Consider the following 26,712-nt stretch of genomic DNA (forward strand, 5'->3'; position numbering starts at 1 on the left):
GAATAAGGCTGTCTGGTGCCTTAGGGACTTGTAAGTGAGGCTGTGTGTTCTGTAGCAACAACCCAATGCCATGCCTCTCTGCTCCTCTGCCATGGCTATCTTCCTCATTGATATGGCAGTGACAATAGGCCACTCATACAAGCTGTACTCTGGAGTCAACACTCAGCAAATGCAATTAAGTTGTGATTTACAATGTCCCATCTTAATGCTCATTTCTCCCTGGAACTTTATACAACACAAATGCTTATCTAATCCCCTTAAGGCAAAATGTACTGATGGCAGTCTCCTCTCTTCTTCGGTCAGATCCAGGTTGTCATCTTGTTTCATAAAGCAGATCCCTTTATTCATTAAGTTTCCTAAAGAAATCGAGCATTTAAAACTATTCTGACCCTTCTCTAATAAGATTTTAGTATCTCAAAGTTGTGTTGGTACAGCACTTAACACAGTCGGGTACATTTGTCTGATAATTCTGTTCTTTACTGTAGTTTCAAACCATGTTTGGCTTACTGACCTGTAATTGCCAGGATCAGTGCACAGCAATGAGAAGATGGCCAGATTTGAGTGGTCAGAGGTAATTGCGTTCATGGGATTACAGATATTTACTGTTGCTCCCTGGTTAGGCTGAAAAGATCTTGCCTTGCTTTGTTTACAGTAAGACTAAATCTAGAGAATTTGAGTAAACAGTTTGTGTCGTTTTAATTCAATTTGCTGTCTGTCTGTAGTTTTTCAACACTATAGTTGTATAGGTAACTTCAGGGAGATCTAAGACAACAAAACCATACACCCCTTGACCGCGTCTGTGGGCATGGACAAAAGGTCCTTTCCCAGTTCAATTGCTTATCATGCTGCAATGGGTGAGGAGAAAAGTTGAGATCTTTTGGTTTTAAGGGCAAAATCATCTGGGGTTAATGAACCAAGCAGAAATACATGGTTTTCTTGTGGATGAAGTGTTAAGTGCAAATCCAGCTACCTGTTAATCTATGTGCACACTTGCTGTTAAATGCAGTATGGACAATGACAAAGGATGGCTTCTAAAAACACAAATTCTGGATTATGTGGTTTTGTCACTGTTGAAAAACATCCATACTGAATATTTGAACAAAAATGTGATGTGAGGACTTCATGAAAATACTAAGATGAGACTTCAGCCAGAAGACACATTAGTGAGCTTATGAAAATTGAATTAAAGAAATGTTCCTTCTAAAATATAGTAAAAGCTCTGTTCAAGTAATAAACACTTGGTATAATAATACAGAGGTAAAATGTAAATTAATATGTTATTAAAGGAGTATTTACTTTGTAGTTGAGTTCTTCTCTACATCTGTTGAAATGTCTAGTGCCTGATACCTTAATACCTTTTGCAGTCTTTTAATACTTGATATGAAGATATCAAACTAGACTGCTCTTCAGCTGGTAATGAAGTATATAAAATATTGGTAACTGAACATGAGTAAAAATGTATTATTTTTTCCACCACAGAATCAGAATATGCTAGTTTGATAAATGAAGTATTAAAAGAATTTAATTATTTACTAATAATTAAAGATTTGACTACTCCTGTGAAATGCTACAGCTTACTAATAACTTTGCTATTTTTTTTTTTTTTTACACTATAACCATTCTTCGCTGACCACTGCATGCAGATAATTGGAAGTAAAGTTGCGGTGAGTACAAATGTGGTGGTGTTTTTTCTTAAGTTCATGTTTATATTGTAGAATTTAGGCTTAACATTGAGTTATTTCATCATATTTTATGCACCCTTAACACATGCCAGATAGTGCTTGTTTTATCATATTATCAGCTTAATGGTTTAGGGAAAAATTGTAAGAAATTATTAATTTACAGTAATCTCTCTTGAATCAGACTGGGAGTCTTACTGTTGACAACAGACTTTGAATCAGGCCTTCTATATGCAGTTGAGGCAGGTTTTGCTTTTTACTGCAAAAGTAATACTTGATTCATAGTTATGAAATTCAGTTGGTCTTGAGCTTAGTGTGTCTCATGTAGACCTTGATATTCAGCCGTGGCTCATAGTCCAGTACAAAAAAATCTGCTGCAGAATATCACTTGGAGCTATGAGAAACTTAGAATATAGGATCTAGAACCTTAGGTAATTATGCAAACTTCAAGCATGGCATGAGGCCTTCCGGAAACTATGTTTTTAGTATTTCACTGGGAGTGAAATAGTCTTCTGTGTTGACTGTTGTTCACTTTTGTCACTTAGTGTGTGTAACACCTCATTGCTTTGCGAATAAAGTCATTATATATATGAAGTCTGTTGTGGCTGGATCTTGCTGTTGCAGAACGCAGGGCAAAACTGCCATTTGATTCAATGGGAGAAGGTTTGAGCTTGTCAACAAATGTGATGTACTATGAAATGTGGTATTTGCTCAAGCATTAGTGAGGTCAAAAGTACTGTGGAATAGAAGAAAGCAAATCTAATGTTTAACTCGAATTCACGTGTAAAATTGAGAAGCAGTGATGACATAATATGGCTATTAATGAAGATTTTTGTGGAAAAAAGTAATGCCTGAGATTCAATCAGTGTCATTGACTCTAGATGCACAGTCAGCACCTCTATAATGTTTGTTAAACAAATATATTATTTTGTTGTGGGAATAGACTCAGGAAGTGAGGATAGTTTTGCAAAAGAGTTTTTAAAATTAAGTGTGGTAATTAAATATGTACATTTTAAATGACAGGCTGGAGCCGGGATATCTATTGATGTAACTATGGTACAGTGTCTTTTCAAGAAGACATTAAACCAACCACTCACCTGAAGTCTGCTGCAGTGTTTTTTCTGTTTGAATCACTTCAGTGGTTCCTTTGCTGTGTAGTCTTGTGTTATGAACCATAAATTTTAACTTTTTTATTCTATTTAAGGTCTAATAATTGGTGCATCAGCATTTTACATGTTCAAAGCCCATTTGAGATATGCCAGGGTTATAAATGACACTGCTGCTGGTTTGGCCTCATTCAGAATAAAATCTAAAAAGTCTGTCTACTTATTGTGCTCCTTGGCTTGTAAATAGTGTTATTTCAAATGCTTATTCGGATGTGAGATCAGAGTAGTGATATAGCAGCCTGTGTATTATAAGGTATTTCCATTCTGGGGAAAATGAGTGAAATGGTCAATCCTCCTTCATTTTTCTGTTTATACTGTAGAAACTAGGAAAGGGGACTACACAAACAAATTCTTTCCCAGGAGTGAATGAATCTGAAGGCAGTCCTGAGAGAGAATAATTTAAGTAAGGGAAACTGGTAGCATTCCTAATAAAATGAGGAAAATCCCCAGGATTCTGTGAAGCAGCTTTGAAGATTGTATAACAAATAGTTTGAGCCTTGACAGAGGAGTAGAATTGCTACTACACTAAAAAACACCCTCCTCCCCACAACCAAACCATTGCACATTTCTCTTGATTGTTTCTTGAAGGTTACAACAATACGCTTTTGTTTAGAGTAACATTGTTAAATAATATAATCCTCAGGTGTCTCTTGAACAGGATGTTACCATGTTGCAGAGTGAGCATCTTTTCACTACTCATGACATCTTTCTGGTGACTTTATTAAGTTGAGTGACATCTGTGATTACACATGTAACAAACCAGCCATGTCTATCAAATATTGTTAATCAAAATAGTTGGGCAGGTGTGCTGAGTCTTTAGCAGGTGAGTGTACTTTGATATTAATGAAATGGTAATCAGATTTCTAAATATCTATTTGCCCTCAACTATTTTGCTGGGTACATAATTGGAGCATTAATTTTTCCCTAACAGCTCCCCATATCAGACTATAAACTTTTTAATTAATTGTTCTTATAAAATAGTTGGGTTCTCAAACCCCTTTATAAAACCCCTTTCTCCCATGTTGGTCACACTCTAACAGGTGATAATGTCAGGAGCTGCCTGGGTGATATTGGATCTGTTAAAGAACCTATTGTTCTCTCATGAAGTAGGAACCTACACATTAGTGATGTACATATATAATCTTTTCTGAAAAGATTACAGTATAGTAGTGTTAAAATTTGAAGGGTCATAGTTTGTAAGAGAAATCATACATTGCTGTACTGAATGATTTCAACATTTAGGAAATGTTTGTAAGTAGTAAATTTTCTTTTAATATAGGCAATGCTAGATATGAGAGAGAATAATAATTGAACTAGTATAGGTTTCAGAGTAGCAGCCATGTTAGTCTGTATCCGCAAAAAGAACAGGAGTACTTGTGGCACCTTAGAGACTAATTTATTAGAGCATAAGCTTTCGTGGGCTACTGCCCACTTCTTTGGATGCATATAGAGTGGAACATATATTGAGGAGATATATATACACACACATACAGAGAGCATGAACAGGTGGGAGTTGTCTTACCAACTCTGAGAGGCCAATTAAGTAAGAGAAAAAAAACTTTTGAAGTGATAATCAAGCTAGCCCAGTACAGACAGTTTGATAAGAAGTGTGAGAATACTTACAAGGGGAGATAGATTGTGAGTGAATCTAAGTATTCTCACACTTCTTATCAAACTGTCTGTACTGGGCTAGCTTGATTATCACTTCAAAATTTTTTTTTTCTCTTACTTAATTGGCCTCTCAGAGTTGGTAAGACAACTCCCACCTATTCATGCTCTCTGTATGTGTGTATATATATCTCCTCAATATATGTTCCACTCTATATGCATCCAAAGAAGTGGGCAGTAGCCCACGAAAGCTTGTGCTCTAATAAATTTGTTAGTCTCTAAGGTGCCACAAGTACTCCTGTTCTTTTTTGAACTAGTATACAAGCTTGAGGTTCTGTAATAAAGTATTCTTATGTTAGGTAGCACATTGTAAACCTTACTGCTTGTCTTGATTTGCACTACAGTATTTTCTTACACTTTAGTTGCTGAAAGCAGACTATTATAGCCTTCCTTTTAGAATATTTTATTTTTTTCTATTAATACTGCAATAAAACAGCCAAACAGGAGGAACTATAGGTTCTGCTTGCCTTTTTTTGTATATTTGTATTAGCACTAGTACCAATCTCTTAAAACGTTGCTGTCCATGTCATTAATTTACATATTATAAAACATAATGTCATGCTGGTGAATTCAGCTTATAAGCCATGAGGTAGAACTCTTGAAGAGCAGTTATTAGTTGCAGGTAATTTAAATCTTAGTAGGTACCAAGAAATGGTTTTGGGACTAATATTTCTTGAAACCTTCAAAGTTAGTATGATTTTTAGTAGATGGCAATGATCTTTATAAAGAAGTTTAATGTTTCAGGTGAAGAGATGAAAATGTAAAGAATCATTTATTGAAACATATGAAAAAAACCTTAAATTTATCAGCAACTTTTATCTGACCAAAATGTTAAACTTGAGTAATAAAAAAGGGCACAATAACATAGCAGATTTGGGGGGAAATGCATTTCCCCCTATAAATTTAAAGGGGGAAAAACAAAACTCAGAACCTGAAGATTGTAACAGTCAGCTGAACACACAACTTCCAAGCATGGTGCCACATTGAGTTGTACTGCTGTTGATTTTAGGGAGATTAAAAGTAGCTTTGAACAATATCTGTCACCAACCAATGATAATCATTTGAATAAATAAAATCTCTGAAATAATTCAATATGTACACCGCTAACTCGATATAACACGACCTGATATAACACGAATTTGGATATGACACGGTAAAGCAGTTCTCCGGAGGGCAGGTGGGGGTTGGGCTGCGCACTCCGGTGGATCAAAGCAAGTTTCCCCTATAACACGGTAAGATTTTTTTGGCTCCTAAGGACAGCGTTATATCGAGGTAGAGGTGTATTTTAAATCAACTTTGAAAGATTTTACCAGCCTTATTATTTTTCAGTTATATACACATGTAACTCATTTGCTTCCTCATTGTTTATGCGAGTCCAGTAAAAATGAACAATATTTTTGGAAGAAACAAAACTGAAGAAACAAACAAAAATCTTCTTCTGCAGTCATGAATCTAAATGGGTTAAGGTCAGATCAGATCTTTGATCAAATATTTTAGCAGAAGTTTAATCAAGAATAATTTCAATTGAATAATAATTGAATTGAAGTTTACCTGCTAAAAAAGTAACGTCTGAAAGAGATGCTATTCTTTACCTTTTTGTTACCTTAGTAATTAGCTGCAGATGAATTTGATAGGGCGTTCTCAAACTATATATAATAATTGGAAATAAGACTCCATAGACTTATAGTTTTAAACCATGAGATGAAGTCACATGCAGTTCAGTGGGGGTCAATTTGGTAAGATCATGAGGACCCTGGTCAATTTTCTGACTTAAGAATAATTAAGTTACATAGTAAAGCTATAAGTAACCATGCTTACAGTTGAAAAATATTCTTGAAACTTGACAAGACTTCTGTATGGCTAAACATGGTACAATCAGTTCACCTAATTTGTGTGGATTTCCCATACAGCAAAAAGAAGAAAATTAAAAAAAAATTAAAATAAAAATTGTGATACAGAAGTATGAAATTGAACTACTTTAAAACTCACTTTTTGGTACATATTGTTTCATCTGGAAAGTTAAAAACAACATAGTTAACATGATTTCATTTTTTGTTTGAGAACAGAAGATCCCCCTATTTTTTTTCTGAAAAAAATTGGAACTAATTTCCTTAACCCAATTTTGCTGCCTTCATTGCTCGGTAATGTGCTGTATGCCTTTGTTCGTTTGGCAGTATGAAAATAGAAAATATGAAAATAGCTGGTTTAATGTAGGTTGTATTATCTCTTTGAGCAAGTAAAAACCTCATGTAACTGTGGCTGGTAAAGATGATTGTGTATGGAACATGCCAAGAAAAGGCTCAGTCCTGTGAGGTACTTAATGCCCTCAATTTTTATTAGGATCACTTGACGCTTTGCAGGAAAACCTCAACATGTACCTATGTATGCATAAATAAATATTAAGTAGTTATAATTCTTTTTCATTAATATGCAAATTCGGTTGGCTAAAAATTAAAATATAAATAAATTCAGTGAAGTGCTTGCATAATGCTAATCACTATTGAAAAGAGGGAGTGTCAAGGAAACCAGTTTTATCTTTTGGAAAGTCAACTAATTTAGATTTTAAATATATTTAAAATATAGGACTTTATGGTTAAAAGTGCTCACTGAATACTACTGGAAATTCTGCTGAGCACTGAGTTGTTTTCCATCTCCTAAGGACGGGGGGAAAAGTAACTAATTTGTTTTAAAACAACAATGCATATTTGTTAAAGGCTTGCTTCATTAGCTTTAAAATGACTTTTTTTTCAGTAAACGTTTACTTCGCAAATCCTGAGGTCCATTTCTGAAAAAGGAATGTGTGTACAATTTATATATTTCTTATTTTGGTGAGCTAACAGATGGATTTCTTCCCAGTTTTTTCAAGTTGACTATTACATTTTCTAGTCGCAGTTTAACACAACCTGGTGATGTGTAACTTTTGTCCTAACATTGATCTCACTATCTTAAATTTTTATCGAAGTATTAAAGCATTCCTTCAATCTTAAGGTATCAAAACATGTTATAACTACTGTAATGCACCCACCACTGGGTGAAATGTCAGCAGTGCCATTCTGCACCAGCAATTTTGTGTAACAGATTGTGGCAGCTCAGAATGCAAGGATCTGTTTAGGTAAGCAGAACACAGAAAACAAGTTTAAAACTTGCCAGGACGCTTGGTTTGCATGGATTGTGAAAAATGGGGCTTTGGACTGCAGCTTCATACATCAGAAGAATGAGGATTGTAGCAGTTTGGCTCTCTAAAATCTTACTTGGGCACTCCTATGTGGTTGGAGGAAAGAGACACCTACTGAACCACCAGTACCATCACTTCATGCTAGGGTTGCCAATTTTGGTTGGATGTGTATTCCTAGAGGTTTCATCACATGACATAATCTTTAAAGATTAATCTTTAATTCATGGAGACTCCAGGATAACCCTGGAGGATTGGCAACCCTACTTCATGCTGAATCAGGTCCTTCCTTTGATTGTTGATAAATGTATAGACCCAGTCCCAGTTTAGCTTCACTTAAAAAAATCCATTCTTTCCATATTACCACTGATCAATTGGCAATGAGTGGTAATTGATAGGACTGTTATAGCAGGGAAAGTACTTAATTTTTAAGATGACTATGCTTTTAGGAAGTTTCTTAACACTTCAAAGACTTTTAATATTCCATTCAGGGTTACTGTATTAACTACTACCTGAGGCTATCCTGGCTAGCTTTTGAGCTTCCAAGATGATGGTGATGACCTCGTGGAAATGCTAATAGTTTGGGTCATGGTTACCCAAGAGTCCACCTTAGTTTGTGTCATGGTACTTCAGCTGAGATGAACAGAGGCTCCTAAAGCAGAGCTTCCTTATAAATATGTTTGGGGCTGTTGGCAGGGTGTTCAGTTTGAAAGCCCCTTGGCTTTGGGTCTTGTTTCACCTAGATTAGCCTTCCAGATATGCTGCAAAGGTCTAGCTTTACTTAAAGCATTTGGGTGATATTTGAGGAATTTAAGTTTTTTGTTTTTGTTTTAAAAGTTTTAGTGGTTAGTAATAGTGCAGGGTTAGTGTGAGCAGTTTAATTCTCAGAATGAAGATGAAACTAACTTAAACTGTTATACGTCACCCAGAGTGTAGAGTAGTTGAATTTGGGACCTATTCCACAAATCTAAACAAAAATAAATAAAATTGACTGACTGCAAAACAAGGAGTTTAAATGTAATTAATTTGGCAAATAAATTAACTGACTCTTTATTCAGAAAATTCTTCACTCTTTTTCAAGTGTTCAGTGATTATTTGTGAGCAGTGTATCTTCAAGGTGGACGATTTGAGCAAACAATGGAGTAAGATAAGAAATAAATAAGTCACACCAGGACTCTTTGCCATTCCTTGTATCATACCATATATATTCCAATTAAATAATGAAAAGCATAAAATGTGAGAATTTCATTTGGTAGCAAATCAAGTACAACCAAATAGTTAATTACTGTATTGGGGGAGGAGAATTTCATGGTGGTAAACATTTTTAAAGGTAATGGAGTATGTTTGTTGTCTGCACTTGCTGTGACATATGTAGTGAAAACCATTCTGAAAGCTAATATGGAAATGAATGAAGAAAAAAATTGTAGCTCTACAGCCCATTATAACATTTGATGCAAACCAAAAGCCAAAACTTAAAACTGATGTACAGATGTAATAGTTTCGTATGCATATAGGTAAACTAATTGCTGTTTAAATAGCGCCAATCAGTAGGCATTCATGATGTTTTAAATATAAGGAAACAACTATTTAGTTGTGAATGGTGAACAGTGACAGGAGGAGTTTTTTGTTTTGTTTTTTTAAGGTCCAAATGGCTGCAACTTTAGTGTACCTTAATATACCTCCTCGAAGCATCCCTGTCCTGGCTGCTGTGAAGGGATGGAAATTTAACTTCAGAGCTACCTCATAAGCCAACTCCTAGGTAACATACAAGTGCTTAGGTTTCCATGAAATCCAAGTGTTATTTGATGAAGCTTGGCTAATTACCACAGCTGGTCTTTGATGTCTGGAGTATTCCCCCTCCCCCTTTAGTTTTATCAGATGGGTAATGTCTCAGTCCAGTGTTGCCAGGACCAGCTGCCACAGAGGGTGCAAGCCTCAAACTTAACTGGCATACCAAGCACAGTAGTGCCATCTTGCTACAGGTATCATGTTCCTAACTAATCTGTTTTCCAGATCTCTTTAGGCTAGCAGGAGCTTTTTAGTATTGCCTCTTCTATGTTCCCATCTACTATAGACATTCTAATTTGAGGTGCTAAAGCCTGATGCTGTTTCTTGTAAATCATTACTCTGACTTTGGGAATACAAAAGATGATTCTGATGCCATTTTATTCTTCAGTTGCTTATCTTTAATGATGTGTAAAGAAGTGGGTAGAAAAGTACACAAAGCAGCATGCAAGTGTAATAATGTACAAATTCATAGTGTTTTGTTAAAGGTATCCTGCTCCAGCATTTCAATTCTTGTTTTTAAATGTGGTGGTGTGCATGAAAGATAATTCACCCTTTTCCCCCAATGTAAAAGCATTGCTTATTTGTCAGGAGGTTGATTTTCATACTTTCCACAGCTGGCATGCTGAAGAATCAACATGCCTTGTTTCTAGACACCCATCTTTCATCTTCATACCTATATCAGTTGCTGTAGGCATAACTGATTGCTCGTATGCCCACACTTCTAGATCGACAATGTCCTCCATGTTGACTTTATCCTGGAAATTCATTAGCAGAAAGTTAATGCTCCATGCTTGTGCTCTGCTGACCCAGGGAGCGTGAAAGAGATCCAGACTATCTCATGAACATGCAGTTTTTGCTCTACTATATTTTGCATCAATACCGCAAAATGTCTAGGTCAAATGAAGCTATTTATTTAAATACAGTAGAATCATTTCATTTTGACAAGTTGTATCCTGTTAGAAGTAGTAAATATGGCTGATAACCAGAGTTAAAATGAAACAAAAATAGAAATTTCATATTTCTTTTAAAAGTACAAAAAAGGATTTATAGCAGTGGGTGCAATTCCTGACGCAATTAACACCAAATGCATACTAAATCCTATTAGATATAAGTCATGGGTGAAAAAGGAATATGAAAAATGCCTAACCTATCTTTATTAGTCTCAATTAGACAGAGACCAGACAGAGCTAAGGAGGTTTAGGAGCTGCATATTAATCATAGCCAGTCTTCTGAGATAAACCTATTTCTTGTAATTTATCAAAGCTGTACAGAAGATTAGTCATTCCCTTTGGTAGGGGAACATTTTACATATTGTTCTGGGTTTTGAACACCATAGCTTTAGAGAGCTATTTTCCTGTAATGCCAGCTCAATAGGGCGGTAGCTTCTTTGCCAAAACCTCTATATCATTATTTTGTTGTGTAGAAAATAGGATATTCTAGAGAGCATTATTAGAGGCCAGACAAAAGAACCTTGCAGTATCAAGTAATGATTGAATCATACAGAAATACTTCTTTATTAAATTGTTACTTTAAGCAACAGTTGGTGGATGCTGGCTCCTGTTTCAAGTCATTTTCAATTGCTCAACTCCTTTATCTCGGAGAGGAAAAAGAATTAGCTTAAGGGGCTGCATAAGTAGCTCATGTTAATGCTCATCATTACTAAAGATGCGAGGCATGTATAACAGGAGTAATCTGGCAAAGCTCATTCTGATGCTTTAGCCTTTAAAAAAGAATTTGTACATGTTTATGGTAATTCTGATAAAGTACAATGAAACAGGTGTTAAAAGCTTCTTATTGTCATCCGATGTTGATGGGATTCATAGTGCTTTGAAATATTAGAAGTGCTGGGCTGCCCCATTTTGTGCTTCTGGAATTTGGATCCTGACCCCTCTCTTCGATTCCTGACCTGTTACTTTGGGAAGGCTTTAAGAGGGCTGGGTGCATAGCTCTGGGTGTGTGGGGAAGGACAGCTCTACTTTCAGCTTCATTAAATCCCTTGGGGATACCAACCATTTGGTTTGTGGTGATGATTACTTAGTGGTGTCCAGCTTTTCTCTAATGAAGAGGAGGTAACTACGAAATAAAGAATTGTAGAGTGTTGGTGGTTGGAAATAGGACATAGATAAATAAGGGATCCTGAGTTACCGGTCTCTTTCCCTCCCAAATAAAGTCTTTAGTGTTGAATTATTTTTTTCTAACACAAATGTTAAATGTTAACAGCACAGCTACACAAATGAATAAATATATTTGGGTCTATGATTTGGTATGATCTGTCCTCACTAATTGTAATATGTGGGCCTGCCCCAAAGATATCAATGGTGTAATAACATACAAAAGTCAGAATGGAGGAATGAACTTGCAATCAGATGTTTGACTAGTTAAGTAAATTGTAACAACTGCCCACTTTCTCCTCCTAGTTGACTAATTACTCTGATGCTTTAGCAGTGGTGCTTTCAAAGTAAGTAAAAAGGAGAGGATCTCTGCCATAGAATTGACACCTTAAATTAGACTGAAAACAAAAACTGTCAACAAATGATCCATGATATGTATAAAAATGGAAAGGGAGTGTTTCTGCTGGGGAAACATGACTCTTTTGCACAGAAAAGATTGTGTGAACTTTAGCTTTGCTGTAAGTATTTTTGTTTTTAGTTATGCAGTATGGAAAGCTTTGAGAAATCCATGGGACTGCTAATGGTAGGTCTATGCTTGGAGCTAGGTGTGGAAGTGAATTCCAGCTTGAGGAGACATACTAATGCTAGCTCTGGTTGACCTTGTGTACTAAAAATAGAATGTAGCCTCTGCAGTGCGCGTTGCCCCAAGTTTGTGCCTGTGGTATTGAATGGGTACATAGTTGGGGTAGCTAACCTCTTCCACTGCTGTTGCTACACTCTATTTTTAGTGCACTTGCTCAACCAGAGCTAGCATGAGTGTTTCTCTTCAAGATGGAAAGCTCAACCCCAGCTCAAGGTGTAGCTATACCCAAGTGTCTCACTGGACACTCTTAATTATTTGATTTAATTATTAGGAGTGAAGAGAGAACAGTGTACCTTCTAAAATAGGGGTTCTCAAACTAGGGGTCAGGACCCCTCAGGGGGTTGTGAGGTTATTACATGGGGGGGGTCACAAGCCGTCAGCTTCCACCCCAACTGCACTTTGTCTCCAGCATTTATAATGAAGATAAATATATAAAAGTGTTTTTAATTTATAAGGAGGCTTGCTATGTGAAAGGGGTCACCAGTAAAAAAAAAGTTTGAGCCACTGTTCTAAAAGAAATCTCTGAAGAAGTACATAGTGCACTGCTGATAATTGTAGATAGCTAGACAGACAAATGAAACAATACTTGGTCCATGAAGTCTGAAAAGTTTTAGAGCAGATATTAGCATCAAATCTTCAGTTCTTTCAGCATGTCCAACTTTGGAACATGGTGCAAACGTTTTTATTTCTGGTTCTGCACCTTTGTGGAAGATGGGTTGTTTGTCATTAGTTTATCAAGAAGAAAATAAAACTGTATTGTTTACAAAGGAGAGACTCCTATTTTTCAAATAGGACATTTGCTTATAGCCTGAAGGTAGCTGAGAATTTAAAATCGTTGCATGTTAGTGTGAAAAAGCTGTTTAGAATGAGGTTTACAATTTTTTTTTCTCATTTAATCTTGTGTACTTGGGTTCATGGTAATTGAGTCACCTGGATGGGTCTTGACTTTCTAATGCCATGAATCTCCTGTCTTTAGTGCTGCATGGTTGCAGTATTTAAGTCCTTAAACTTGTTGCTGGCTCAGGATGATTTTTTTCTGCACTTCTGTACAATAGTTTTTGGATAAAATTTCACCTCAGAGAAGATTAATTCTTGTGACCAGTTGTCTGTGGAAAAAGCTTCCTTAGCTGTTCAGAGGTATGCCATGTTAAAAATAGTTAGAGGCAGTGGATTAGTGAGCATGGATCAAAAGCAGCCTAATCAGGTACTCCAGTGCAAGAGGGAAGGAGATGTGGCCCACCCAAGGTCGGTCGGTCTGTCTCTCTCTCATTCAATGCTCCCTATTTTCCTGAGCCATGTGACCTGAATATAGAAGAACTTCCAGGAAGGAACCAGCCCGTGGGTCAGAGAAACTGAATCTGTCAATAGCAGAAACAGCCTACACAGAAGGGCCATTTGATACCTGAAGTCAGGCTGCTTTCTTCAGTTTAAATTAAGGTCTGTCTCTTTGGTCACTTGACCTTCATGCTCTTTCTTCTCCTTTGCCATATCTTCTTATCCAACTAATGATGTTAGTAAACCATAGCTTGGGAGAATCTCCTAGCTATCACCTGAGCTGGAGCAAGAGCTGTACCAGGGGAAAGAATTGTGCCCAGCCCTGGAAGCTGGCCAATCTGAGAAAAAACTTGCTGAAGCATCTCTGAGGGTGAGATTATCTGTATTCAGTTTAATTAGACACAGATTTGCACATTTAATTTTATTTTGATTGGTGACTTTCTGTATTTAATAAAATCACTTTTTACTTAGTAATTAACTCAGAGTATGTATTAATACCTGGGGGAGCAAACAACTAACTGTGCATATCTCTCTATCAGTGTTAGAGGGCAAACAATTTGAGTTTACTCTGAATAAGCTTTATATAGGGTAAAACAGATTTATTTGAGTTTAGCCCCCATTGGGAGTTGGGCATCTGAGTGCTATAGACAAGCACACTTCTGTGAGCTGTTTTCAGGTAAACCTGCAGCTTTGGGGCAAATAATTCAGACCCTGGGTCTGTGTTGGAGCAGACGGGAGTGTCTGGCTCAGCAAGACAGGGTGCTAGAGCCCTGAGCTGGCAGGGAAAATAGGAGCAGGGATAGTCTTGGTACATTAGGTGGCAGCTCCCAAGGCGGTTTCTGTGATCCAACCCGTCACAGTGGAGAGCAGTACTTTGGGACAGGCTTATGGTTATTATTGTTTCTACTGTGCCTAGCACAATGGCACCCCATTCTTGGTTGACTTTAAGACAGTAAATTATGTATAGTACGTGGTTCATTGCATGGATAGCATTGCCATGTATATTCCTATGTATACTTAACTTAGTATTTCAAACATGTCTGTAGAGGAGCAGACTCACCCCTGCAGCGCCTCCTGCTGGTCTCTTCCAGGAATTAGCTCTTCCAGCGTCCTGGAGTGCCCCCTGCAGGCTGGTGATCCGCCTGTCCTCTGGCCCCCATGTCCCTCCCAGACCCCAGTGCCCTTGTATCTGGGGGGCTGTCCCCCGGCAGTACACGCCTCAGTACTAGGGTCTCCCCTCCCTAGGGAACCCCCATCCACTATCCCTACCTCGCCTCAGAATAAGGCCACTGCCAGTCACCAACTAGCCCCCGCTCCCCGGGGTAGACTGCAGTATAGGCCACTCATCACAGGCAAGTAGGGTTTGGACCTGCTGCCTTGGCTGCCCTCTGCAACCCCCAGTACCCCTGGCCTTCTCCTAGGCCGCAGCCTGGGGCTTTCCAGGCTGGAGTTCCCCAGCTCCTCAGCCTTTTTCCACTCAGGTACCCTGTGTCTAACTCGCTGCAGCCAGGCTCTTCTCCCTCTGAAGGTGGAGAGAGACTGCTGAGCTTCTGGCTCCCAGCCTCTTTATACAGGCCAGCTGAGGCCTGATTGGGGCATGGCCCAGCTGCGGCTGCTTCCCTAGTTAGCCTTGTAGCTTTTCCTGTGCCCCAGCCCTGCTCCCTGGCTGTTTTAAGACCTTCAGGGCAGGAGCGGGGGACCACCCCGCTACAATGTCTAAATATTGTTTAGCTCTGTGAAACCTTCTTAAAATAATGGTACTCTGTTTATCACCTCAGGATTTAAGGTATAAAATGTGATGATTGAAGTTTCAAATATGTCACATTGCTAAGTCAAATATAAAGTTCCTAATGAAGAAAAAAATATTTTCTGGACCGAAAATACCATCAGTCATAAATTCGCCTGAAAACTTAGTAGATGTCCCTTATTTATTAGCAGTAAACAGTCCGTTCTGTCATATCCTTGTGCTTTCTCTTTATTGTGTGCTAAATCCTCCTCCTTGCTCAGAAAATTCTAATTGACTTTGTCTGAAGTTGTGTACTGAGTTTGGGCTTCAGGATTTGGCCCTTGGAAAATGGGACACCCTCTCTCCCCCCGTGCCTTTTAAAGAATTTGCAATACGTTTTTCCACAAGTAGTAATTCCAGCTGAGAAATGTAAAACATGCATATGCAATGTACAACGACACAGCAATATTAAAAATATCACTGTAAATGGTGCGAGGAATTCTGTAATCCATTACAAAGTGGAAAAAATATAAGGTTACATGACCAAGATAAAATGTGCTAAATACTTGTAAAGCTACGCGTTCTTCAAATGGCTTCGCGTATTCCCAATAATGGGGTACTGCACCCTCTGGTGGTGCCTAATGGTAGAACCTCCTACAAGCAATGCCTGCTGGAGTGCATGTGTGCCCCCTCTTACCTCTCTCCTTGGTGTCTTTGAATATTCTGAGGGCAAAGGTATACAAGAGGGCATCGTATCCTCTATTGCTTGAGTTTCTTTCAGACAGAAGTGAATTGCTCTGGTCCTTTGGATCTCAGGTTTTCTCCATTTTAGCATCTTGTTAACTTTATAGTTATATTTTATACTTTTGTTCTTAGTATAATCTTCCCTTCAGTATAGATTTAAAGGATGCTTATATTCATATTGCAATCTAATACAGTCATCAAAAATACCTGCAGTTCATAGTGGAAGGGTGCCATTTCCAATCTAAGATTCTCCCATTTGGCCTGTCAACAGTACTTTTTTTTTCTGTGGTAGCAGCACATCTGAGAAAACTCGGTCTTTTTGTTGACCCATATTTGGATGATTGACTACTGAAAGCTGCTACACCTGAGGTGCTGTTGCGCTGCACTACGATTACAGTCTCCTTTGATTCTGGGTCTGCTTCTCAATGTCAAGAAGTCAGTCTCTGCCCAACTGAGAGAATTCCCTTTTTTTAGGTTCTCTACTGGACTCAGTAGCAGGAAGAGCTTTTCTTCTGGAAGACAGGTTTATAAAAATAGAAGAAATGATTTTTGCAAATTCAAGCCTGTCAGTACCCAAGAGTTGATCATCTTTCTGGTTCTCATGGGCCTGATGGCAGCTACAGCTTATGTAACCCCCTTGCCCATCTCAGAATGTGTCCAGTGTACCATTAGATGTCTCATGTTTACACATGCAGCTGGGACAGTCTTCATATGTTTGTCACCATGCTTCAGGATGCTGTGGTTTCACTGAGGTGGTGGATGAACTGATAAAATGTTCTCAGAGTTGTTCTGCTCAATCCCCCTTTGCCATTGGTGACAATAACATGAGATTCTTTCAACAATGGATGGGGTGCCCATTTAGCTTACTTCACTGGGCTTTGCAAGAAAAGAGCTTTCAATTCAGTGTGGTAGAATTTAGGGCAATTCATTTGGCTCTTGTCATTCATCCCTCATGTGCAAGGGAAGGTGGTCACATTGCAGTGGACAATAAAACTGTAATGTGGTAAATGAACAAACAAGGGAGAGCTCATGCTTGTGCTGAAGTGGTCAGGTTATGGGATAGGTTCATTCTTCATAATATCTATCAGGTGGCACTGCATTTGGCAGGGAAAAGCAATATGCTAGCAGATCGTCTCATTGGGGACAGTTCTCAGATTTACAAGTGGTCCCTAAAGGTTCAAGTATCAGAATATCTTTTCCCATTGGTGTCAGCTCAAGGTAGACCTGTTTTGAGACAGAAATCAGCAAGAAATGTCTCCCATTCTATTGAAGAGCAGGGAGGGACTGTCAGTCCTTGCTGGATGCCTGCTTTTCCAAAATGTAGAATGGCCTTCTGTACACTTTCCCCCCATTCATTTCAATTAATTCAGAAAGTGGTGAAGATTATTCAGTGCAGGGGAAAAATGTTGATTGCTCCGGCTTGGCCGAGACAGTAGTGGTTCAGACGGACGGTAGGTGAGTCTTCCTCTGTCTTCAGTTATTTTGTCACAGTAACAAGGCAGGCTTTATACATACATGCGTACAGTTACTTTCTGTAATCGCTATACCACATCCCTAATATATAAAAAAAGATTTGTTAGAGATTTGTGGAGTGGACCACTGGTGTAAGGTATCCTGTTTCTGAAGTGTGCAATATTGAACATATCAGAGGGAAGTGAGCATTGCCTCACCCTAAATAGTGTATCTGACAAATCATAAAGTATATAATGGGAAGATACTTATTCCCGATTCCGGATGGTAAGCAATTTATGCCTTGTAGTATTAAGGTCAATGACCTAATTAACTGTTGTTGGTAGTTTAGCTGCCAACATTCTTGTTTGTCTAGTGCCCTTTTAGACCTTTTCCAAATTCTTCGCTTCTTTGCTAGCTTGCAACTTGAATGCGCTGCTCTCTAATTTCTTTGGCTTTGTCCTGTTTTATAGCATTAAGACAGGTGGACAAGTTGGCAATGGTTCCTTGTTTCCCTTAATGTCTTGAGCAACTTTTTTGTAGATATTGCTTTTGTCTGCTACTAAAACTTTGTGTTGTGTTGAAAGTAAACTCTAAAGTAGCACTGAATCTCCATAAGTAATCCCAAGAAAAGCAGTGACCATTTCTTTATTTTAGAATAACACACTTCACTGAACTTAATAGGCTTATTCAGGAACATGCTTAAGGTGGCCATACTTGACACTTGAGGTAGCAAATAGAGTACACTTAATATCTACTTTTTATTTTTTTTTGAGGTTCTTTGTTGTGAGTATGTATGACCTATTAGTTGTTCAAACAGTTAAGCATTCCAAGCAGAAGTCAAGTGGTCTGAACAGTGTTCTCTTAATAAAAAGTTACTGCTATGAGATGACTTCTAAAAGTCTTTGTTTTTGTGCCTCTCTCATTGTTAATTTTATCTTATTAACAGTAGTGTTTTGTTTAAATATTGATTACACAAAAGAGAATTGTTTCTGTTTACTGGCATGGAAAAAACAGATTTGTGGTTTGATGATCAGACCTTCAGGTCATCCATCACTAGTTTAAAAAAAAGTACTAAAAAATCGGTAATTGGACATCTTTCGTTGAGTGATAAATAATGGATAGTTCCGTGATATGCTTTACTAAGATGTTGTATTCTTTCAAAAGAATTCTAACCAGGTAATTGGTATTCTCTGTGAATAATTAAAGCCCGCATTAGTAAGATTGTGATCCTGAAGTTGGAATTAATTTCTTATCTGTTTAAAAGTAGATATTTTATATAAAGAGAAGTTTCTGAATTCTTGAATACGTTTTTTTGGTGGTGAAGACAGGCATTTATAGAAAAGTTTTACTACCATATAGTACAGTGCTGGGCAACCTGTGGCCCAGGGGCCACATGTGGCCCGTCAGGGTAATCTGCTGGCGGGCCATGAGACAGTGTTTAAATTGACCGTCCGCAGAAATGGCTGCCCGCAGCTCCCAGTTGGCGCGGTTCGCCGTTCCCGGCCAATGGGAGCTGTGCGACACGGCGGCCAGCATGTCCCTGTGGCCCATGGTGCTTCACGCAGCTCCCATTAGCTGGGAATGGTGAACTGCAGCCACTGGGAACTGCAGGTGGCCGTGCCGGTGGATGGTCAATGTAAACACTGTTTTGCGGCCCGCCACCGGATTACCCTGGTGGGCTGCGTGCGGGACGCAGGTTGCCCACCATTGATACAGTATATTAGTGTATTACAGTGTAGTGGTAATGTAGGACTGTAGTGAAAATAATTTTGAATAAACATGACAATTTTGTGTCTATACGCATACAATTCAAAAAGTATTGAATTTAGTTTAAGCTTGCGTATACAAATGTAGTGTTCTCGTTCTGCAACTGTAAATTTGTCAAACACACTACAGGTAGAATTCTATGTTAAACTGAGTGTCATCCTCAGATGGTATGTATATATAGGTGTAAAATAGCTAATTGTTATTTAAGTAATAGCCCTATGGTGTTTCATGTAAAGTGCGCATATGCCCCTGGGCCTTTGGTGGAAAATTTTTGGTGGTAGTGCACATTTGGCTTGCACATACACTTTACACATCCTCATGCCCTATGCTGAGATATAAAGGGCTGCATTGGCAAACTGCCCTCAGTTCCTTTTCAGCTGCTTTCAGTGAGGTGGAACAGCCTGTTCTCTTCATGACTTAGTTTTAGTACAGTTAGGCTTGTTGATGTGTGTAAGTTTAATAGTTGTTGGGACTGTTGTTTCCCCTAATTCTTTTTTTTTGACTCCTCCTTCTGGGGTATGTTGGTTCATTGGGGTTGGAGATGTCTTTCCTGCTGGGAGGCTGTCCAGGTCAGTGATGGGTGTCCTTGGTGCCTCTGCTGTGTGCATCTCCTTCAAAAGTAAATATTGAAAAAATAGGGAGATGAAGCAAGACTTAGCAAGATTTCAGACTAGTTTCTGACCCAGGTACTGAAAACCTCTCCTGTACACAGATCATGGAGTACTGCTAGGATACGTCCAGACTACCCGCCATATTGGCGGGTAGCGATCGATTTATCAGGGATCGATATCGCGTCTTAACGAGATGCGATATATCGATCCCTGAACGTGCTCCCCGTCGACTCTGGAACTCCACTGGAGCGAGCGGTGGTAGCGGAATCGACGGGGGAGCCGCGGCCGTCGATCCCGCGCCGTGAGGATGGGAGGTAAATCGGAATAAGATATGTCTACTTCAGCTACGGTATTCCTATAGCTGAAGTTGCGTATCTTACATCGACACTCCCCCCTAGTGTAGACCAGACCCTAGTGCCCCATCTACCTCAGTCACCGAGACTTGAGGGATACAAATGCTGCTGCACTGTCCACTTGTGGGTCTTGGTCACAGAAAACGTATGGGGAGGCAGCTACTGCATCAGTGTCCTCAGAAGAAAGAGATGTTATGTAACTCTCTGGCTACCAGTAAGAGACTTCTTAGGAGATCTAATATTCAGTGACCAATCCCCAAGAAGGCTACAGAGACGTCCGGTCCCAAGGGGAGTTCCATGGAGGCTCTGGGTGATCCCGGTACCCAGAGAACATCAAGTGTCCTCTGAGCCAGACTACAAAACAGGACTTTGATACTGAGGTTGTCTACTTCTGAACAAAAATCTGAAACAGCAGAAATTCAGGATGGTAATCCTTGCAGCTAGAATGCCCTCCCTGGATTCTGGGGATTGGCTTGTGACTCTTGACCTTGAAGATTGCGTATTTTAATGTAGTGATTCATCCCTCTTAGAAGAGGTTTCTTTGTTTCATAGTCAACTGTGACCACTACCAGTACTGCATGCTTTCTTTTAGTCTCTCCTCTGCCCTAAGGGTATTCTCAAAGATTATGGCAGTTGTAGCTTCTCTCCTACGTTGTCCAGGGAAAATAGTCTTCCCTCATCTCGACGACTTGTTACTCAGGGGCTGTACTTGTGAAGAGATGTGGTTGTCAACACAAGCAAGGTCACTATGAACTGCTTAGGCCTTCAACTCAGTTATGAAATCTGCTTTGATACCTGTATAGTGCACAGATTACATTGGAGCTTCTCTGGATGTGGCAATGGCCAGGGCTTACCTACCTATGGGTAGGTTTATCACCCTACAGAATTTTGCCTCAAAGATTGAGCTCAGTCCTCAAATCTCAACAAGAAGGTGTCTTCAACTTTTAGAGAACATGGCAGCTTGTAGTTTTGTAACTCAGAGCACCGGGTTAAACCTCCGATGCCTCCACGGATGGCTCAAGAGACTAAAAGACTAAAACTTGGGGGGGGGGGGGGGGGGGGGGGGGGGGGGTTGGGGGGGGGGTGGGGGGGGGGGTGGTGGGGGGAGGGGGAGCAGGGCACGGCCCAGGACCCCTACTGGTGGTGGGGGAGGGAGGGTTGGCAGGGGCTTTCTACCCGCCTCTGTGTCCCTGCAGCTCCTAGGTGGCGGAGGAAGGGGCCAGGGCAGGGGTTCTTCTGCTGCTCCCGCCACCTGTTCAACAGACGTACAACAGGTATTAAAACAACAGAAAGTAATCTACGAGAAATACCTGCCTCCAGAAGTGGAAGAGATTTCATCAGTTCTATGTACCAGTCAACAAGTTTCTTCAGTTCACTTTTTTCTTTCCACCATCCTTAACTAGCAGTTGGAGTTAAAAAGATGAGATCTTGCCATAGTTTTGTCAAGGTTCACTTGGCCACTGTCATTGCCTTGCACTCCTGGATAGGGTTTTTTTTTCATTTTTTTTCCTCATCCCATGACTTCCACATTTATCAGAAGCCGTATGTGAACTTAGTTCCACACAGTAGAAAATCTTCCCCTTTATGGGACTTATTCTTAGTCACCTTATGAAACACCCCTTTGAGCCACTAGCTACATGTTCATTGCTTCATCTATTCATGAAAGCAGCTTTTCTGGTGGCCATCACTTTTGCCCAGAAGGTTAGAGAACTGAAGACTTCAATGACAGATCTTCCCTTCACGGTGTTTTTTCAGAATGAGGTGGTATGGTAACCACATCCCAAGTTTTTATCCAAGGTGTCCTCTGAATTTCATATAAACCAGACTATCTGTCTTCAACTCTTTTTAATGAAACCATATCAGATTAGATGACTGGAGGGTGTTAGCCTTCTATCAGGACAGAACCAAATCTTTCCAAAATTCTCTACATTATTTGTTTGAATTATGGAAAATCCAAAGGATCCGCGATCTCCACATGAACTAGGTCTTGGATGTATTATTTCATGTTATGACTCTGCTCAGATTTAACCTCCTTCTAGAAGCACTAGCTCATTCTACAAGATCACAGTCTACATCCATTGCATTACTTAAAGATGTTCCAGTTACTGAGATCTGCGGGCCTAGATCAAATGCTGCAATTGGCAATACCATTCTGTCTTCTGTAGTAGACTTTGTTCTGAAGCTCCATCCTCCTTATCAGATACTGTTCGGGGTCATCTGAAGTGGAACATCCACAGGGCACTCTTCCAAGAAAGCGAGGTTATTCACCTTGGGCAATAACTAGAGTTCCTTGAGATGAGTGACCCTATGGGTGCTCTATTACCCGCCCTGCTTCCTTTTTGCTTCAGTTTTTCCTTATGGGTTTTCTAGCAGAGAAGGAATTGGGTGCGGTTTGTCTGTGCAGACTTACATAGCCTCGGTACGGGGTATAAGGACGTGTAGGATATGTGTGGGCCGAAGGAGCACTGCTACCTTTTCAATCAAAGGTATAGAGGCCTGTGTTCTCCTGACGTAGAGCATCCATCGGGCCACACATCTTGAAGAACTCCAGTTACTGCACAAGGTGGGTAACATCTCAAACTCCCAAAGCTGGGCCAGGGCAGGCAGATGGGGCGTTGTCAGTTGTAATGGGAATTGTGAATTTGGCTCAAATGCAATATCTACCAGGATTGTGAAGCCTGGAGGAAGAGCTCTTCAGTTGAAGTAAGAGGAGAGCAGGGTATCAGAGTAGGAGGCAGGTCCACAGGTGGCTGCCTGATACGAAAGTGCTTTTCAGTAGAGGTTTAGAGCCGAGTTTGCAATTCTAGAACAACAACCACTATTAAGACACACCAATGGTATAAGAAGGGGAGGCTGGAAAAGAAGGCTAGCCTGTGCAAAGAAGACCTAGTTTGGTTATGGGTTGGAGTGGGCGGGGGAGGGGCAGGGGAAGAGGAATGGTGTTAAACTTGCATCTCTCAAGCCCAACAAGGGATGCAATGTTAATAAAACCCTTATTTATGGGTAAGTGTGGTCTAGGGTTTTGTGTCAAGTTATTGCTAAATTATTGCTATTGTAAAACCCACCAATAAATCTTAACGTTGTATTAAAGATAAAGAAAAAAAAAAAGAAATTAAAGCATTTGAAATGTAAAATGTTAAATAAGGCTTTTATTTTAACAATATCCCTTATTCACTTCAGCTTTAGCTGTAGAGTTTTTAAGGGAAAAACCCTTGTTTGTCAGCCTTTTGGATGGTGGTAACAGTCCTTTCTGAAGAAAAAGTAAGATAATTGAGATGGTATGGTGCTGCTATAACTACAATTGGCTCCTGTCTCCTTGAAGACAAAACAAGACAAACATAAAAGGAAAAAGAAATGAACAGCAACTATAGAAAATATAGCTTCTGTTTCTAGTGCTGATTGTTACTTGCCATTTTATTGCTGGAGAAACATAGGCATAGCAGGCAGTCACTCTGAGACCTGGCAAACTTGTACCAGAATTGAGCTGTGTAGGGCATTGCTTTTAGCTGCCTCACTGGTCACAGTTTCCTAGCAGTGTTGTGAAAGATGCAGTCTTGGTGAGGTAGCCCACCTCCTCCTAGACAGAAGGCAAAAAGAGAGAGGAAATGGAAGAAATTAAGTGCCCACGAGCACGGGGATAGTCACGTCCTAGGTATTGGTCAGGAGTTAGCCAAAATTGCTGGTGGAGCAATGTCCTTTGCTTCCTTTTTTCTAATCTAGTCTTGCCAGGATGTCTTTCAGGATTAGGATAATGAAAGCCCACTGTGTCCTCGTGCATCCTGGGGTTTCAGGAGATACTGTCATGGCAGCGACAATGTTGAAATTTTACATCTGAATCCACGTGTCCCTTCTTGGCTTCTGTTCCGTGACCCCTCAGATGAACAATGCCCAAGGAAGTGTGGCACTGCATCCCATTAACATTAGCCAATCAAAACATATTTCAGTGACTTAAACTGAGTAAGTTCTCCCATTTCTAGGACCTTTCAGCTTGTTCTAATATGAACCCAGGACTTAATCAGGAGCCTTGAATATCCCAGACGGCAGTTATTTTAACCAAAACCATCAAGTTTGTACCAGTTCATTTATCATCCACTTCTGCAGACTTTTATAAACAATTTAATGTAAGAAGCTGTATCTTGCACAGATACAGACAGACATCATCTTCCTCTCCAAATGCAAACAGATGGACATCATACCAAATGGACTGAAGGTAAAAAAATCCACTGCAATCAACATACTACTCTGACTATGGTGAGAGACTGTGCCACGCACTCTCAAAGAAACTGAGGAACCACCTGATCAGCATCCTGTACAGCAGACAGGAGAAGATCAAGAATGAGCTCTCAGAACTGGAGACTCTCATACAATACCAGCCTTCCACACAAACTTCCACGTGGCTGGACTTGACAAAAATGAGACAAGCCATTTACAATGCACACTTCACTTCTCTACAGATGAAAAAGGACAGTAAGCTATCTAAACTCCTACCTGCCACAGGGGGCTACAACAGTGGTACCCTGAACTCATCTAACAACATTGTCAATCTTTCCAACCACACACTTAGCCCAGCAGAAGAGTCTGTCCTATCTCGGGGACTCTCTTTCTGTCCCACCATCCCCATGAACACGATACAGTTCTGCGGTGATCTGGAAGCCTACTTTCGTCGTCTCCGAACAGTGCACTGACCCACAGGAACCCTCCTACCAACACTACAAGAAGAAGAACTCTGCGTGGACTCCTCCTGAAGGTCGAAATGACAGACTGGACCTCTACATAGTGCTTCCGCAGACGTGCACAGGCTGAAATTGTGGACAAACATCATCACTTGTCCCATAACCTCAGCCGTACAGAACGCAATGCCATCCACAGCCTCAGAAACAACTCTGACATTATCATCAAAGGGGCTGACAAAGGAGGTGCTGTAGTCACAATGAACAGGTCGGATTATGAAAAGGAGGCTGCCAGGCAGCTCTCCAAGACCACATTCTACAGGCCACTATCCTCTGATTGCACTGAGGAATACCAAAAGAAACTACACCATCTGCTCAAGAAATTCCCAGCTACAGTACGGGAACAAATCTACATGGACGCACCCCCAGAACCCCGACCAGGGGTATTCTATCTACTACCCAAGATCCATAAACCCGGAAACCCTGGACGCCCCATCATCTCGGGCATTGGCACTCTTACAGCAGGATTATCTGGCTATTTGGACTCTCTCCTCAGACCCTACACTACCAGCACTCCCAGCTATCTTCGAGACACCACCGACTTCCTGAGGAAACTACAATGCATTGGTGTTCTTTCTGAAAACACCATCCTGGCCACCATGGATATAGAAGCACTTTACACCAATGTTTCACATGAGGATGGACTACAAGCTGTCAGGAACAGTATCCCTGATGAGGCCACAGCACGCCTGGTGGCTGAGCTTTGTGACTTTGTCCTCACCCACAACCACTTCAGATTTGGGGACAACTTATACCTTCAAGTCAGTGGCACTGCTGTGGGTACCCGCATGGCCCCACAGTATGCCAACATTTTTATGTCTGACTTAGAACAATGCTTCCTCAGTTCTCGTCCCCTAGTGCCCTTCCTCTACGTGTGCTACATTGATGACATCTTCATCATCTGGACCCATGGGAAGGAGGCCCTTGAGGAATTCCACCATGATTTCAACAATTTCCACCCCACCATCAACCTCAGCCTGGACCAGTCCACACAAGAGATCCACTTCCTGGACACTACAGTGCAAATAAATGATGGTCACATAAACACCATCCTATACCGGAAACCTACTGACCGCTATACGTACCTACATTCCTCCAGCTTCCATCCAAGACACATCACACGATCCATTGTCTACAGCCAAGCCCTAAGATACAACCGAATTTGCTCCAACCCTTCAGACAGAGACAAACACCTACAAGATCTTTATCAAGCATTCGTAAAACTACAATACCCACCTGGGGAAGTGAGGAAACAGATTGACAGAGCAAGACGGGTAACCAGAAATCACTTACTGTAGGACAGGCCCAACAAGGACAATAACAGAACACCACTGGCCATCACATACAGCCCCCAGCTAAAACCTCTCCAGCGCATTATCCACGATCTACAGCCTATCCTGGAAAATGATCCCTCACTCTCACAAACCTTGGGAGGCAGGCCAGTCCTCGCTTATAGATAACCCCCCAACCTGAAGCAAATACTCACCAGCAACTACACACCACACCACAGAAACACCAACCCAGGAACCAATCCCTGTAGCAAACCTCGTTGCCTACTCTGTCCCCATATCTACTCTGGTGACACCATCAGAGGACCCAACCACATCAGCCACACCATCAAGGGCTCATTCACATGCACATCCACTAATGTTATATATGCCATCATGTGCCAGCAGTGCCCCTCTGCCATGCACATTGGCCAAACCGGACAGTCCCTCCGCAAAAGAATAAATGGACACAAATCGGACATCAGGAATGGTAACCTACATAAGCCAGTAAGTGAACACTTCAATCTCCCTGGTCATTCTATTACAGATTTAAAAGTCA

At 40.3% G+C, this 26,712-nt stretch overlaps 1 protein-coding gene across 5 annotated transcripts in view; it reads left to right on the plus strand.

Annotated features, from left to right (window-relative positions):
- DIAPH2 (diaphanous related formin 2) overlaps positions 1-26,712 on the plus strand; it is an 874,039-nt gene that overhangs the window by 68,900 nt on the left and 778,427 nt on the right. For 4 of the 5 annotated variants that reach the window (XM_034781186.1, XM_034781188.1, XM_034781191.1 and 1 more), the window contains one exon: positions 1,644-1,664. The exons of the other annotated variant lie outside the window; for it this stretch is intronic. In XM_034781186.1, coding sequence (XP_034637077.1) covers positions 1,644-1,664 — 21 coding nt within the window. The remainder of the gene's footprint in view (positions 1-1,643; positions 1,665-26,712) is intronic. 5 annotated transcript variants of the gene reach the window in all.

Source organism: Trachemys scripta, chromosome 9, assembly GCF_013100865.1.
Source record: "Trachemys scripta elegans isolate TJP31775 chromosome 9, CAS_Tse_1.0, whole genome shotgun sequence".
Lineage (NCBI taxonomy): Eukaryota > Metazoa > Chordata > Testudines > Emydidae > Trachemys > Trachemys scripta.